The sequence below is a fragment of the Merops nubicus genome, unplaced genomic scaffold (assembly GCF_000691845.1).
Source record: "Merops nubicus isolate BGI_N331 unplaced genomic scaffold, ASM69184v1 scaffold6964, whole genome shotgun sequence".
NCBI classification, from domain to species: domain Eukaryota; kingdom Metazoa; phylum Chordata; class Aves; order Coraciiformes; family Meropidae; genus Merops; species Merops nubicus.
Window position 1 is genome coordinate 1 of NW_008603507.1, and position 16,853 is coordinate 16,853.

The window sequence follows — 16,853 nt, forward strand, 5'->3', positions numbered from 1 at the left end:
TACGGCTCTTCCCGGCTTCCCTCCCAGCCCTCGGGCCGTGAGGGGTACCCGACCCGCTGCCCCGTCCACGGGGCTTCTGTCCTTGCCCGTGACGGCTCTTGCTTCCTCCAGTGGCTTTAGACATGCTGCCCTTGAGCTGCCTGGGCTGGAGCAGCGCTGGGGTGTGTTGTGTGACCCTGGTGCGTTGCTTTTGCCAGTTGGGCCGGAGACGCTGCTCAGCTCCTGATTGTTCTCGTGGTAGTTTAATGGATTAATTCATCCGACTCTTCCTTCCTGTGTGTTTCAGATGCCAAATGGAAAACGATAACTGACCACATCAAAAAAGCTGTGGAAGTCTATAAGCCATGTGTAAAGGAGAATTGCAGCTGCCACCAAAGGTGAGAGACCAGTTTCCTTTAGACTGCACAGGATTGTGGCCATGAGAGGGAATACTTTTGCCAGCACTGATGGTTGGGAATGAGCTAGAGAATATTTGGGCTCTAAGAGGTCTCACATCTGCAGCCATCATAAGTCACTGTCCTTGCAGAGAGGAGGTTATTAGTGGTGTTGTGTGAAACAGGTTATGACCTCCGTAGTTCCAGGAGTTGTATCCACCTGCAAACTGATCACTCTCCTTGTCCTTTATGATTGAGCACACACTATGTCAGCATTTCATATATGATCAGAGAATAAACCACATACATAGCTGGTGACATTTCTGTCTTAACAGTTCACTTCTGCCATCTCTTTCAGTGCCACATTGCTAACAAATCTTTCTCATGGGCTTTTTAAAAGTAAAAGAAAATAAGTATATGCAGCATATTATACATAGCTAGATTAAGAAAGAGTTACAGAACACAGATTCATTTTCCACTTTGGCTCGAACTCAGAAGCAAAAGGAGAGTTTCTGGCCTTTGGAAGGGGGGAGAGGCCACTCATGAGCACTGCAAAGATGTTGTGAAGCTATGCAGGGAGACAATTAGAAGGGCCAAAGCCCAACTAGAACTCAACCTGGCTACTGGAGTTAAAGGCAATTAAAAATGTTTCTATAAATACACTGACAACAAAAGAAGGAATATTAGGAAGACTTCCCATCCTTTATTGAATGCAGGGGGAAACATAGTGACCAAGGATGAGGAAAAGGCTGAGGTACTTAATGCCTTACTTGCCTCAATCCTGAGTAATAGGACTAGTTGTCCCCTGTGTACCCAGTCCCATCAACTGTAAAACAGGGATAGGGAGCAGAAGGAGACCTCCTTAATCGAAGAAGAAATGGTGTGCGACCTGCTGCATCACTTAGACTGTGATACACAGATCTACGGGTCCAGATGTGTTCCAGCCAAGAGTACTGAACAAGCTGGCAGGAGTGCTCACCAAGCCACTTTCCAAAATTTACCAGCAGTCCTGGCTAACTGGGGAGGTCCTAGTGGACTGGAGGTTACCAGATGTGACACCCATCTATGAGAAGGGCCAGAAGGAGGGTCTGGGGATCTGCAGACCTGTCAGTCTGACCGTGGCACCAGGGAAAGTTGTGGAGCAAATCATCTTGAGTGCCCTTATACACCACATGCAGGATAACCAGGTAATCAGGCCCAGCCAGCATGGGTTCATGAAAGTCAGGTCCTGTTTGATGAACCTGATCTCCTTCTATGACAAGGTGACCCACTTAGTGGATGGGAAAAGGTTGTGGATATTGTCTACTTAAGATTTTGACACCTCTTCTGCTGACTACTTGGCCAATATAGAATGATATTATCGTTAACAGGCAGCCCAGCAGCCAAACTCCTCCCTCCACTGCCACATCACACACCGGAGTGTGCAAAGTGCCAGACAATGAGAGGGAGGAACAAGTCAATGCACTCACTCACTGTGAAGGATGTGAAGAAGGGAGCAAGCTGGCCAAGGAATCGTGCCATGGGAGATAGAATCAGCCAGGCAATGAGTCCTATCATGGCATAGTTTCCCAGAGAGAAACTATGATGTTGCTCCACCATCCTGGGAGCCATTCACTTGCCATGAAGAGTCAGGGAGCCCTTTCAATAGCCAGAATCCTCACACAGCGTATCCACTGTGTGGACAGACCTCCCAGCCCCACTACAACCTGAGTCAACTCTTATAGAGGTGGCTTCTTGCCCCGCCTCCAAGTTACTGTGGAAGGCAGGGGCAGCTGGTGGTGATCTCCTAAACAGTTCCCATCTAAGGCTGGGTCTTTCTTGCCTGGTTGTGGTCGTCATCTGTATGCCAACCCTCATTCAGGGCTGGGGGTTTAAACCCCAGCACTTCATACACTGTTTTCCACAGGATTCTCCTGGAGAAACTGGCTGCTCATGGCTTGGATGGGTGTATGCTCTGCTGGGTAAAAAAAATGCCTGGACGGCTGGGCCCGGGGCGTGGTGGTGAATGGAGTTAAATCCAGTTGGTGGCCAGTCACAAGTGGTGTTCCCCAGGGCTCAGTGCTGGGGTGTGTTGTGTTTAACATCTTTATCAGTGATCTTTATGAGAAGATAGAAGTGCACCCTCAGTAGGTTTGCAGATGACACCAAGTTGGATGGAAGTTTTGATCTGCCTGAGGGTAGGAAGGCTCTACAGAGGGACCTGGACAGGCTGGATCGATGGGCCAGTGTATGAGGTTCAACAAGGGCAAGTGCTGGGTCCTGCATTTGGACCATAACCCCAGGCAGTGCTACTGGGGAAGAGTGTCTGGAGAGCTGCCTGGCAGAGAGGGACCTGGGAGTACTGGTTGACAGCTGGCTAAACAGGAACCAGCAGTGTGCCCAGGTGGCCAAGCAGATCAACAACTTCCTGGCTTGTATCAGCACTAGTGTGTCCAGCAGGAGCAGGGAAGTGACTGTCCCTCTGTACCCAGCACTGGTGAGGCCACACCTTGAGTACTGTTTTCAGTTTTGGGCCCCTCACTGCAAGAAGGACATCAAGGTGCTGGAGTGGGTCCAGAGAAGGGCAACAAAGCTGGTGAAGGGTCTAGAGAACAAGTCTTACGAGGAGCAACTGAGGGAACTGGGGCTATTTAGTGTGAAGAAAAGAAGGCTCAGGGGAGACCTCGCTCTCTACAACTACCTGCAAGGAGGTGGTAGCTAGGTGAGTGCTGGTCTCTTCTCCCAAGTAACAAGTGATAGGACAAGAGGAGATGGGGTTGTAATGGCAGCAGAGGTTTAGGCTGGCTATTAGGGAAAATTTCTTCACTGAAAGTGTTGTCAAGCACTGGAACAGGCTGCCCAGGAAGTGATGGAGTCACTGTCCCTGGATGTGTTTATAAGTCGTGTAGATACAGTGCTTAGGGACGTAGTTTAGCAGTGGAATTGGTAGAGTTAGTTCATTGGTTGGGCTTGATGATCTGGAAGGTCTTTTCCAACCTTAGCGATTCTGTGATGGTGTGCTGCACTTTTTAGTGCTCTTTCTAGGGAGTTTAGTTCACTGCTTGTGAGAATTGGAGTGATAGTGGTTATTTAACTACCTGACTTTCACATGGGCAAAGCATTATCCAAGAGGAGCTCATTCAGGAAGACACAAGTCCTGTTTAGTTTTCTTCTAACTGTGGAGCTTCGTGCATAACCCTGGCACGCTGACTTGAAATGCTGGGCTCGTCTTCCTCCAGGGAATTTAGTGCAGAGGGCTAGGGGCTCACATGGGATGCAAGCCCACTGGAGGCAGCACAAGTGCAGGATAATGTGTCCTCTAGACAAAACCAACCAAACTTCCTTTCTGTTCACATTGACAGCGCACGGCTGCAGTGTAGCGACCGGAGAAGGTCATCATTGCCATACGGACAGGGATTGGAGGGCTGGGGTTTTTGATACCTTTAAGCAGCATTTTTATTTAAAGAAGAGGAGGGAATTCAGGGAAGAGTCAACATATTCTTCTGCCTTTAGGGTTAGGGTTCCAAACGCAGAAACATAGATGCCCAACTTTAAGCCTCCTGTTTAAAAGTACCAGATGTGCTCCCTCATGTTGGGGGTGAGAATGAGCGCTGCATTGGCTTTTAATATCAGATGAGTCGTGTTGGGCAGCTGTTTGTACTTTCTGTTTGGGAGTGTTTGATCTTCATTGCTCTTGAAATATTGATGAGAAAAGTCTCTTCTAGTTTAGCCTTCCAATCTTTTTCCTAAGTTCCAATTCAGATACAGCCTAAAGACATCTCCTTATCTTTAAACATATGCTCCACCATTGCCTGCCCACTTTTGGGTAGAACACCTTCCCAAGTGGTTACAACCTGCATCAGAATGTGATAGTCAATAGTCACATGAAGTTATGGTTGCCGTGGGTCTTAAAACGTAGGTATCAGTAAAGCAGTAGTTCATTTAAGGGTTGTTAAGGAGCACTGCTATAGTGACAGGCAGCACAGAAGAATCCAGGGAGATAATACAGCACGTATGCTGTGTGACACTGAAGAAACTCAGCTGATTTGGAGGTATGTCAAAGTGCAGCAAAACCCTGAAGGGCAGTACTTTTCCCCATGTAACAGATTCTGCTTATGTCTAGTCTTCTGTGACTGAGGGGCCAAGGACTGAAGGTCCTAACTTGTTCATTGCTACCTTTCAGTTATCACTTAGGTTACAATGACATGGGTGCGCCATAAAACCGTAACTTTCTTCCCATTCTCAAGCTCGTTACGTTTGCCAGACTGCTCCTCCCATGGTCAGCCCATCTGCACAATGGCAATTCTTCATGTAGTTTTCCTGTTTTCTACCCAACTATGAAATAGCAGAACCCTGAAGCTTGCAGGGGACCTGTTGAGATCATCAAGTCCAACACCTCTGCTCAAGCAGGGCTGACAGGGCTATATCCAGTTAAGTGTTGAGTATCTCAAAGAACAGAAACTCCACAGCCTCTCTGGGCAGCCTTTACCAGTGTTTGACCACCCTCACGGGGGGGTCACCCTGAGAGTGTTGTACTAAACTAACGCCTTGGTGCAGTGTCTGCAGAAAAGCAAGGAGGATATCTCCATGGCAGTTACGGTCTGACACCATTCATTAAATACTCCAAGTAGTTAGCTCTGAGCACCTTTAGCCTAAATTTATATAAACTGTATCTTCCTGTATTTTCTTCTATTCATTAGGTTTATCTTTTCATACTGTGTTCCTTGATCTCTCTGGCGACGAGCAGATGTCCCAGAACATGTGCTGCATAGGCCTGTCCTCCTGAGCTGGATTTCACTGCACCTCTGGCGTTACTGGGCAATGCTGTTCCTTGCAGCTAGATTCTCACCTTCTTTTTTAATGTCTACATAGCATGACACTTCATGAAGAATTTGGTCTTGCTGTGGCCCATCATTCATAGAATTGCAGAGCACAAGCTTCACAGCTCAAAGGTTAAGTGGGCTGAAGGCTTTTACCCATAACCTGCCAGGGTATGTAAGGTCCTTTCTGTGAGAGTAGCTAGAGCTGTCCATGTTGATTTAGCCTCAGAGTCCTGTGCTGGACTTTCTGTACAGGCAAACAGCAGACAGATAGCCAAAGAGTGAAGCTTGGACCTCTGAGTAACAGGTCTTCCAAGTGACTTAAAACTCCTGTTATGCCCCATGTAACAGAGCTTCTGGAAGCTCCATGGTGCTTGTTTTAGCCATAAGTCCAGCCTGTATACTGCAATAGTTTAATGCACAGCATCCTTCCTGTTGTACATGATGATGGCTGATTGTTGTGTTGCAGTGTCTGGAAGCAGGACCTGGCTCCTTTTCGAGGTGGCATTTCCAAGGAGATGATGTCAGACGTGGTGAGCCGGAAGCTCGGGACGCACTACCAAATCATTAAGAACAAGCTGTACCGTGAGCAGGACTGCTTGTTCCCTGCAAGGTAGGAGCTGTGCACATCTCCTCTCCTTGCCTGGGACGCAGGAGTACTTACAACCCTGCCAAGTTAAAAGTCATTGAGCACAGTGGTATTTCAAAGGTCCGAATTCCTCATCAGAGCAGCAGCCCAGAACATTGTGTGTGAGGATTAAATGTAGCAAGAGGTGTCATTGTTGCATTTCAGGTTACTTAGTTGCAGCATCCCAGGGAAAGCTGCAGATCAGGCCAGATTTAACAGCGTGGGTTGCTTCTTTGGTGTCTGTACCGCACTGGGGCTTCAGGGGTGCTACAGGCAGTTTCCAGCCTGTATCTTGGTATTGCTTGGGCTCACTATCTCTTCTGCTCCTGTGCAGAGAGACAGGCCTGCAAGAAACTGCAGGAGTCTGCCTTCTCCTTACAGCTCTTTGCTCTGTGTCGTTTCTCCACAGATGCAGTGGAGTTGAGCATTTCCTTCTGGGGATCATCGACCGCCTCCCTGACATGGAAATGGTGATCAATGTACGAGACTATCCCCAGGTCCCCAAGTGGATGCAACCCATTATCCCAGTCTTCTCCTTCAGTAAGGTGAGCACGCCTTTAAAAGCTGAGCGTTTCTGAGACGTGCATATCCTCCTTTTTCTTGGGAACCTATGTTTGAGAATGGTTCTCCACAGATTTTCTGTGTGTCAGAATTGCTTGCTCTTTTTTGCTCTTTGTTACCTTTTGCTTCCAGTTTTCTGGCAGACAAGATTTGCAGATTTATTCAGAACAGTTTTTCCTCTCATTAGCTCCCCTCCCAGGTCATAAAAGGTACCTCTGCTTTAGTGAAATGATGTGCAGCTGGATGAGATGTGTGCCAGCATCACTGGTATTTGCTACAAAGCTACAATTTTAAGAGAGGCAGTAGTTTATCAGCATCGTTGAGAGTTTTTATCATCAGTCAGCTGTCATACAGTTAATCTCATTTAATGTGAACATTTTAGTACTCTCTTTTGGTACCCAGACAAGTGTTTCTTATTTTCTGCACTGTAATATTGCTACCTCATGTGAACCCTTTTCCTCTGGATTCTCTTTTCCATCTGCAAACATGCACACACAGAGACCTTTGCTCTTTGCATCTCTGTTCCCAGACTCAAGAGCCCTCCTGTATTTTTTCCCACCACTCCCATTGTTAAACCTGACTGTAGCACAGTGTCTCATTTTTTCCAACACAGTATTGTTACACTTCAAACTTCAGCTAATCTTGCTTCACCTTCCTCTATGCCTAGTGTGCCCAAATCCTGCACCCACACTAGTTAACCCTGATCATGATCCTGTCCTTGGCTGAAGCCCAGCAGACTGTAAGGTGCAAAAAGCAGCAGTAAACCACCTGCTCTGGCTGGTTCACACCCTACTCTATTTTGGCTGATTTGTAGCATCTTACCCAGGTCTTGGGCTCGTGCAGTTTGAACCCTAATCCATTCATACCTATTGCCTGCTCCCTAAAACTCCCTCTCTAGAATTTCAGTACAGAGTTGTAGGTGCTGCCATTCCAGAGCCATGTGTGCTGCCAGATGTTGCAGTAAAGCTAGCTGCCTTGCCCCTTCACCATTGCACAGCCTTAACTCCGTCCAGCAGGACCCAAACTGATGCAGAGCAGGCCACAGGAGTTTAATCTTTGCAGTCATATTCATTATCCTGCCCCTGGGTGCCTTGCAGGACCCTGCAAGAAACCAAGTTCTCCTGTCACCATTGTCCAGTATCTGAACTGTAACCTCAGTTCTATCCTTAACTGAAACTCAGTGACCCAAGCACAGCTCACATTTAACCACCCCGTATGAGTCCCTGCTGGAACTAGGAAGGCTCCAGGATGCTGGTCCACTGTGAAAGGATAAGGGGTTTTTCTAAGGCTGGAATTTAAGGGATTGCAGGATTGTCCAGTTGTGTATCTTGCAAGGCCCACCCTGGGGCAGTGATGGAGCTCACATGATTTGTTATCAGTGCCTGTTTGTAGCAAGACTGAGAAGCAGCAGATCATAGAAGCACATGTTCATTTATAAGTTGGAAGGGATCTCATGAGATCACCCAGTCCAGCACCTTGCTCAGAGCAGGACCAACTAGATCAGGGACCTTTGGGCTGCATCATGCCCAGATCTGAGCATCCTCAAGGACAGAGTGTCCACAGACATCGTTTGACCTCTGTCAGAATGAAAACATGTTTCCCAATATCTGACTGGAATTTCCCTTGTGGTCAAAGCCTGCTGCCTCTCATTCTGTCTCTGCACTTCTGAAAAGGTCCTGCTTCCATCTTCTCTGAACTCTCTCATTGGGTAGTAGGAGACGCCATTTAGATTCTCCCGAGCCTCGTCTTCCTATGCATGAACAAACCCAGCCCTTGGCCCATGTTTACATGCCATGTGCACCAACTCCTAACCTTGGTGGCCTTGGACTCTCTCCAGTATCTCCAGGTGACAGGTAGATGGATAATCATATGGGAAGGCTAGTGCAAGGAGTGTTTATAGTCTGGTTTCATGGAAGGGTTTAATCTTCTTTAAGTGCTGGTCTTCCCTCTGATTATTTGGGGAATTAAACATCCAAATAGGAGTGAGGAACTGGAATTCTTACATGACCTGGTTATTTGTCGCAGTGAATTAGTAAGTGATCCCTAGGAAGGCTAGAATGAACTGAAGTGTTGGAAACCTAAATGTGAAAGTGTCTGTAAGTGCCTCTTTATCTCTGAGGAGAAAATAATGCCCCTTAATATCATCATCAGAAAACGTTTGTAGCTACACATAGGCACAAATCTTTAGAAAGGTGAGTGAAGCCCAGGTCTTCCACTAAATAGTGGTCACCTGTATCATGGACCTCTTCAGTTATTTTTCTAACGCTAAAGTCCAATGTTGTCATGCGGCAAGACGTAGTCTTTTTAAAATCATTGAAACATTTCAATATTGGGTTGTCTTCATAAGAACCCCAGCAACACTGTGGTGACCACAAAGCTCTTGTGGCTGCTTGTGGAGCAGTAACAGAGAAAGGCAAGAGAGCTCCCAGAAGGGACATTCGTTACTGGTGGGCTCAGTCGCTAAACGGATAGTGCTCTTACCCTCACACAACTCTGTTTTCTTAAGACACCTGAATACAATGATATCATGTATCCTGCCTGGACATTTTGGGAAGGAGGACCAGCTGTTTGGCCTATTTACCCAACAGGTTTGGGGCGCTGGGACCTCATGAGAGAAGACCTCAGAAGGTATGTTTTGGTAATGTTTACCTCTTGTATGTGGAAGTTTAATGGAAGGCAAACAAACTCACAGTGAAAGCTATCTCGTACTGGGCAGCACTGGGCCAACGCCAAAGTCTTAAGACCGTAGGTCTGTTTGTCTGTCATCTGCCTTGCTGCCTCTCCTTAACTCCATACAGCGTAACTGCAAGGACCCATGGAGACTTTGCATGGTGTAGCTAGAAGTTATAATTAGCTTCTCTGTTTTCAACACTTTAGTAAGGAATGCAGAGGACAAAGTACACACATTCTTCATGCTGTCAGGGCCAGATGACTATCGTTTTCAGTGAGATAGGGTTTGTCAATAAAGTAGCAGTTATCTTTTGCCTGCAGAAATCTCCCCTGACACATGGAAATATTTTCCTTTGTTTCCAACTACTTCTCTAGGAGCTGTTTCTTTCCACTGTAGGGATGATCCAGGATGTTTGTATAAGCTTCTGGAAGGGTGAAGGAAAGCCTTCTTTAGATCTGATTTTACTTGAGTATTATTGTGCAATAGGGAAACCTGGAATAGTTCCCAAGAATCGAGAGTCATGACTGGGCAGAGAGCAAGACAGAAGACGTTTCTGACTGGAAGTCTTTCTTTTGTCAGGATCTTCGACTATTAGCAGAGTAAGGGGTTGTTTCCCATGAGGAATGACAGTGTGCAACAGTGAATGAACATATAAACATAATAAGAAAAAAACACCTTGATGTCAATCACTTGACATCAGAATGCGAGACTGAACTTTTCCCTCTTCCAAATCTGGAGATCTATGGGACTAATCATAGCTGCAGCCAAATGTGATGTAATACAATGAAGGTCCAAAGCATATATTTACCCTTGGTTTCTCAGTGAACCCCACTTTTGTCACTGGGTTACAAGCTTGACCTGTGCAGATCAGTTTGAGGATCAGGACCTACATGCCAAGCCAGGTGCAACAGGAAAATACAACAAAGAATTCCCCAAAAGGAGGCAGGTGACTTCACTGACAGAAATAAAAAGTGTGAACAGCTATTTTGAAGGACCCACTTAGATTTAATATGAGTTGTTTGGGAAAGAGATGAATCTCTGTGTTTTACATGCAAAACATTGGGAGGGCTTTTCTTTGGTTTGTTGTTGTTTGGTTGCTTTTTTTTAAATGGGAAATTAGAGTGGCTAGAAACTCTCTAGTCATTTCACGCTATCCATGTTCAGTGCAGTACAGAAAAATACAATACAAAAAGCGGATTTAAATTTTAGGTAAATTTTAATACACTTAAAGGTTTGGTGAGGGAGTTGTGGTGTTTTGACTGAAAGGTGCTCTGAAAAGTAGCCTGTATCATCTTGCCTTGACACAATACTCACAGGAAAACCTGCTTTTTTGGACATGGCTGAGAGTTTTTTCTGCTGTAATGAAGAAAGTGATTTCCATCAAAAATGAAGAATAATAAAAAGGGGTCATGCTGTCAAAACGGATGTTTCACGGTTATATTAAGTAATTTATTGCAGTGTATAAACAATATTTTCAGATCTGCAGAAGAATGGCCATGGATGAAAAAAATCTCTAAAGGATATTTCCGAGGATCCAGGTGAGCGTATTTTCCTCTAACAGGAGATTCTACTGATATATGTCGTGACAGTTGTCTGTACACAGAAATTTCTGTATCCCCAAGACCTAAACAAGTGTAACCTAGAATGAAATTTAAGGTAAGGAAAGTGAGACATGTTGTACAGCAGCATCTCACCATTAGTGGTTCTCTGTAAGAATTGCCATTTGAAACTAGTTTATTATAAGTCTGGTGTTGGAAACCAAAGTTGTGATGGATTTGCTACATTATTTCTTAATGGGTAAAACTGTCACACGAGGAACCAGCTTGTTTTGTTCTGTGAAGGGAACTGCAGGTGCATGATACAAATTTAAAGATTGGATATTGATGTGTGTGTTTCTTGCCAGCGTGACTTGCCAATGTGTTTATTCACTATGCGAACACTCGACATGGAATCAAAAGTGTTCCTGCTTTGAGTTACCTGAGTGGTGGGGGATAAGAGAGTAGGTTATTTTTGTCCTCTTTTCAGTGACAGTTTGAAAACAGCATTAAACCAAATACTTTGTTCCTCCCCCATCCCCAATAGGGAAGGATTTGATAGCTTGCTAGGTAGGCCCAGGAGATGATGAGGAGTGAGTCTCAGGGTTGTCATAACCTTGTTTATCAGTAGTCTTTTAAATTTGTCAGAGGCATCAGTGTTGAAGATGCTTAGCATCTCTCTGGCTTAGAAGGGAGCTACAGTATTTGGCACCCATCAGGATAAAAGCCTGAAGGAAAAAACATCTCTGTTGATTTGTCCTGGGAATTGCTTGAATAATACTATTAAATATTTAGTAAGTGAAATAAAGAAACATGGCCTCAAATAATTTCAGCACACATAACTCATTCTCTTCTCCTAATGTACTGTTGGACAGAAGTACACTGTGTGATATGCACATAGGGAGGTCAGCCTCATAAAAAGGCAGGGTCTCAGGTCCTGCAGTTGTTAGCTGTGTTGGCTCACATGGATTGGCAACTACTGATGGCACTTCTTTTGCAGAACGAGCCCCGAGAGAGATCCCCTCATTCTGCTGTCCCGAGAAAACCCAGAACTTGTTGATGCTGAGTACACTAAAAACCAGGCTTGGAAATCTGAAAAGGTGGGTTGGTGTTGTTTGTCTGCTGAGTGTGAAGGGCCAAAAAGGAAGCATTGCAAGGTGGCTCTGATGATCGAGAAGCATCTTGTTGGAGAGTTGTGGGTGATCCTCTGGATCGGGGGAGGCTTATTGTTCCCTTGATGGCCACACCTCTCTGATGGGAGAAAGGAAGGAGTCTCTAGAGCCTGGCAGGCCCAGCAGTTTTTTCCATGTATAATTTTTGATCAAGGAAACCAGCACATATAAGAAAATGAATCTATGCCAGCCCTCTCTGCTTCCGTTACAACAGAATTAGCCAACTCTTCCCCTTGTAGCCCTGAGCTGTGTGATGTTTTCAGTCTTAAACCTTTTTCTGTCACCTCTGTTTCTTGTTCTTATTGCTGATAACTTTCTGATACCTGTTGCTGATAACTTCTTAGTTCCATACTACTGGACTACAGTCTGTCTCTCTCCAGACAGCCTTGGCCAGTCCTGTTACACTTGGCTTCACACAGTCCATTGTCCCAAACTGTTTTCAGCTCCGTAGCTGCCAACTAAACTTTATCATTTGATATGTTTGTGCTGGCATTTGCTTACAGGCACTGTGTCATTTACTGAACTTTTTTCTTCTTTGAAGGGCTGGGAATTCTTCATAATACTTCTAAAAGCCCCCCAGAGAAGGTTTTCTCAGAAGTAGGAATGGAGGGTTTTGAGACTTCAGCTTTGTTTCCAGCTGAGAGGGAAAACAAATATGAAATCACCATATAAAGCTTACTGATTTTTTTTTTCCTAAATTTTAATTTAAAAAAAATTTCTCTTTATTTTAAGGATACCTTGGGGAAGCCTCCTGCAAAGGAAATTCCTTTGGTTGATCACTGCAAATACAAGTAAGACTTTTCATTAGTAAAGCTGTTCTAAGGGCTGTGGGTTATTTCTTTACATGTGTGGTTTAAGGCCTCATTTAGGTTTAAAGTCTAATTCCAGCAAACAGCTCAGTGCAGATAGGAAAGCCTGTGAACAGATACAAAGCAGATGAAAATCTGGGAGCTTTGTATGACCTCTTTCAGTGTTGCCTTTCTCCTGTCAGGTCAGGAGAAATAAAGTGCTTTGGAGAAACTAAAGGTTTTATATCACTAACAAACATACAGATCAAAATTTTTACTGTTTTCTTTAATCAAAAAGACTTTCTATCAGTTTTTCTTTATATTCCTATACCAAGTTGTGTGTTCAAAGTTATTTTTTCAGTGCTATGGTGGTGGCTTTACTGTCTTGAAAGACAGAAGGAACCCAGGGGTCATGTCTTTATATGCACTCTGCATACTGGGGCAAATGTAAAAGAGAGAACCTAAAATATGACTGAGCATATACAGCATTGAGTCACACTTTGCATGTTGTTTGGGAGAATGTGGTTTTGATTTACAAAGGTTTTTATTTTTTAACTACTTTAGAAAGGGGGTTTTGGTGTAATACTCTTGTGGGTTTCTGTGTAAAAACATAAACTCTTGGTGTGTGCACTTGTATGTCTGACGTTTTGCCTTTTCTTCACAATTACCTAGTTACGATTCTGCCAGCTAGAATCTGCTGATAGAAGAACTCAGTCATTTGGCTGGATCTGTGTTTTTGTGCAAACATGATTAATTTTGTCTCATTTTGTATTTCACTAGACTGTTGTCCAGATTTCTTCCTTCTGTTACACATAGACTTCCCAACTTTGCCTCATCCTTAAGCCCCTCTCGCCGTATAGGCTGAGCCGTCCTCACGCGCTCTTGTCGTAGCCCAGGCTGCGGTAGGACCAACACGAACCCCTTGCTGCTTCCTTCCGTGTCGGTGCCGTACAGGCTGTCTCTGAGAGCAGCACTCAGTGACTTGGCTGGGGTCATGGACAGTGGGAGCTGTCTCTGGAATTGGACAGAGGCATTTCCTCGCTTCCAGGCCACTGCTCTTGTTACATCTCTACATGTATTTGTTGAGTTCCTAATGCCACGAGCTCTTCATCCCTGCCTTGAGCTCCTAGGTAATACAAAGAATGCAAAATATTTTCAGAATTACTCCTTGTCACTTAATGCTGAAATAAGTTTAGCCACAATTCCCATTGCACCCAAAATATGTATAAAATTCCCATCTCACCCAAAATAGCTTAATTAAAGGAAGAAGTCCCTTCCCCCGGCCCAGAATGTTTGACTTCAAAGATTAGTTGCATGTACTGAGGGGTTTTACCCACAGGAAAAACTACATTCTATATAATTGGAGAAATACGGGTTTGAAAAAGACAGCAAGTAAGCAAACAAACATCCCTTGGAGATACAGTTTGTGAAGAAATCCACCCCCAGTCAAGTCCACTTTACTAACTTGGCAGAAAAAAAATGAAAAAAACTTGGATTCTTTGTTATCTGCAAAGTCCATCTGTTGTGTGATAGCCTATTTAACCTTTTAGGGTTGCATTCCCAAGTTAGTATGAAACAATTAGATTCAGATTAAAGCAGAATCCCAGAGGGGGATTAAAAACCCAAAAACCAAAAACTGAAGTGAGTTAGATGTGCTGAAGCAGAACAGTAAACAGAAAAAGCTCACTGTAAGAGGAGAGAATTGGGAAGAACCTCCTTGTGGTAACGAGAGTCTCAGATGTGTAGAGTCACAGGACCAGCGTCCATGCTGTGACCTCCGTGCCTTGTTGGTACTGTATGTGAGGCTTCCATTGGTATGTCACAGGCAGGTGTCTTTGTAAGGGGTATAGCCTCACTCCTTGATATTCTCTCTCAGTTTTGACAGAGAGCAGAAACTCAGCTGGCATCTCCTTAACTTAGCTCACCTCTCCTGTGAGGAGCTTCAGATATATGTCTGCCCTTTGTTTTAACTCAGTGTGAGGGCAATCCCCTCATGCTGCCACCAGTGAGGGGATGTTGACTGCTGCTTGGAGCATGGTTTTCTTAGTGCATTTCCTCACAAAATGCCATGTGTAATCAGGTCGCTGTCTTTGTTTATCCTTTTAAGGTATCTGTTTAATTTCCGGGGAGTAGCTGCCAGTTTCCGGTTGAAACACCTTTTCTTATGTGGTTCACTCGTCTTTCACGTTGGAGAAGAGTGGTTGGAGTTCTTCTACCCCCAGCTGAAGCCTTGGGTCCACTACATCCCAGTCCAATCAGACCTCTCTAACATCAGGTGTGAGACCCCAAGTGTGCTCAGGGGGCCTTGCACGCCCCAGGAAGATGGCGCTGGTTTTGGGAAGGGTGTTTGGTTTGTGTTACACGAAGAAGTGCCTCCACACGTAGGCATCTCCTAGACAAACACTCTTGGAGGTCATGTTCTTTTCCCTTATTACTGCCCCCAGAGAATCCTTTGCTCATACTGCTCAGAGAGTACAGTTTCCCTGGGGTGTGCAGGTCTGTCACCCTCACTGAAATCAGCCCGTACTAGGCACTTAAATTTACAAGTAGGCCCTGCAGAATAGATAAGGGGGAAGAGGAACTTATTGCTGAGCCAAAAATGTGTTAGCTCCCAGATTTCAGAATGCTGTCCAGAACTGATATGGAATCGGTGAGAAGGTCAAGTTTCTTCTGTGCTCTGAAATGCGGAGCAGCAGGCCCTGGCTCAGTTCTGAATCCTTAATTTCATCCTCTGCAACAGTTTAGCTGAGGGGCAATGTTCTCCATTGAGCTGGTTGTTTCATAGCATTTTTTTGGTCTTCATTTTAGGGAGCTGTTGCAGTTTGTAAAGGAAAACGATGCCATAGCACAACAAATTTCAGAGAGGTAAGTTGTGTGTCTGTCCTGGCTATCGGTCACTCTTCCCAAGCGTTTCCTGTAGGCAGCTTTTGAAGGGGTTACCTATCAAAGACAACTTAGTATCAGTAGGGTGCAGTATAACTGCTCTTCTGCAATAACAGCAGGAGAGCTGGAGAACTAGCAAGCAGGGGAAACCAGAGAACAAGATTATATGCTTAGGTTTTTGGTTCAGATGTGACCCATGTCAGGAACCCCGCTGAAAGCTATCAGATGGTGGATGCTTTCTTCTTGGTACGAGGCAAGTTGACCCCCTGGGGAGTGTCTGCCCTGTCAGCACTGCGTACCCAGGCTGGCAGGGAGCAGTTTCTGAAGCAGCAGGCATCAGTGCTGCTCGGGCTGCATCCAGTACGTGAAATCTGATGTTTATTATCCCAGATAACAAATTCCATCTTGAGGATAACAACAGCACTGCAACTGTCAGCGCTGTGAGCGTGAATGAAAATTCTGGAATTAAAATAGATGCTACAGAGCAGTGTGTGGTGTTTCTCACTTGAAACACAGCAGCGTGAAAGCTGATACACGTACAAAACAAACCCAAAGGCTCCTGTAGGAACTGGAAATTGCTTCTGACAGAGCCTTGTGTGTCTCTAGGGGACGCCAGTTCATCACCGAGCACTTGCAGATGGAGGATGTCTCTTGCTACTGGGAGCATCTGCTGTCTGAGTATTCCCAAGCCTTGACTTACAAAGTGAAAAAGAGGAAGAGCTGCAGCGAAATCACTTCTGAACGGCTGAAAACAGAACTGTAGAGACTTCTCTGTTTTTCCCTTCAGCTCAAACTGATCTCTGTGGAAACCTGAAGATCAGTGTGTCTTCTTTCTTCTTCTCTCAGATGCTTACCCTTTACGCTTAGAACTACAGAGGACAGCAATAGGTTGACTTTGAAATTGCTCCCACAGAGCAGGAGCCGGTTGTACTGTCAGCATAAGAATGTGAAGTAGGGTGTTGGGTTACAGCTATTTAATGGTTGTGGTCTTGCCAAGAAGAGAATGAAAAGTGGGTGGTTAGTATTTGGGACTTAGTTACTACCTGGCTCAGAATGAGCCTAAATCCCATTTGGTCAGTGAGGAGCCTTTGTGTTAATTTTTACTGGACTTTTTACCAAGTACTCGTGGACAAGGTATACAAACTGTCAGCTACACTTTGCTGGGAGATAGGTGCCCCCTGGTTTTTTTTTAGCAAACGGTCAGTGTTTCCTCACGTGCATGGTACCACCTGGGATATTAGATACTTTCTGACAGAAGGAGGCACTGGGATTTGGGGTAACCTTTTTAGACAGCTTAGAGCTTATGCTTATGTCAAGTTTTAGAGTTTGATGTTAAGGCTTTGATGTGCCACTGGAAGGACCAACAATCCTTGCACGGTTAACCTATCTACCTCACAGGGAAGTGGCTGGGGATGATGATGTTCCCATGGTGCTAAGCCCAA

General features: G+C 45.0%; 1 protein-coding gene across 1 annotated transcript; it reads left to right on the top strand.

The window, feature by feature from the left end:
• Positions 1-286: 286 nt before the first annotated feature.
• On the top strand, positions 287-16,411 carry POGLUT1 (protein O-glucosyltransferase 1; the record flags this gene model as incomplete). The annotated part of the gene is made up of 10 exons (XM_008938685.1): positions 287-377; positions 5,643-5,786; positions 6,211-6,346; positions 8,869-8,990; positions 10,512-10,571; positions 11,569-11,668; positions 12,473-12,531; positions 14,636-14,803; positions 15,337-15,393; positions 16,018-16,411. Coding segments are annotated over 10 exons (1,094 nt in total), but the record flags the coding sequence as incomplete, so codon positions are not given.
• Positions 16,412-16,853: the final 442 nt, after the last annotated feature.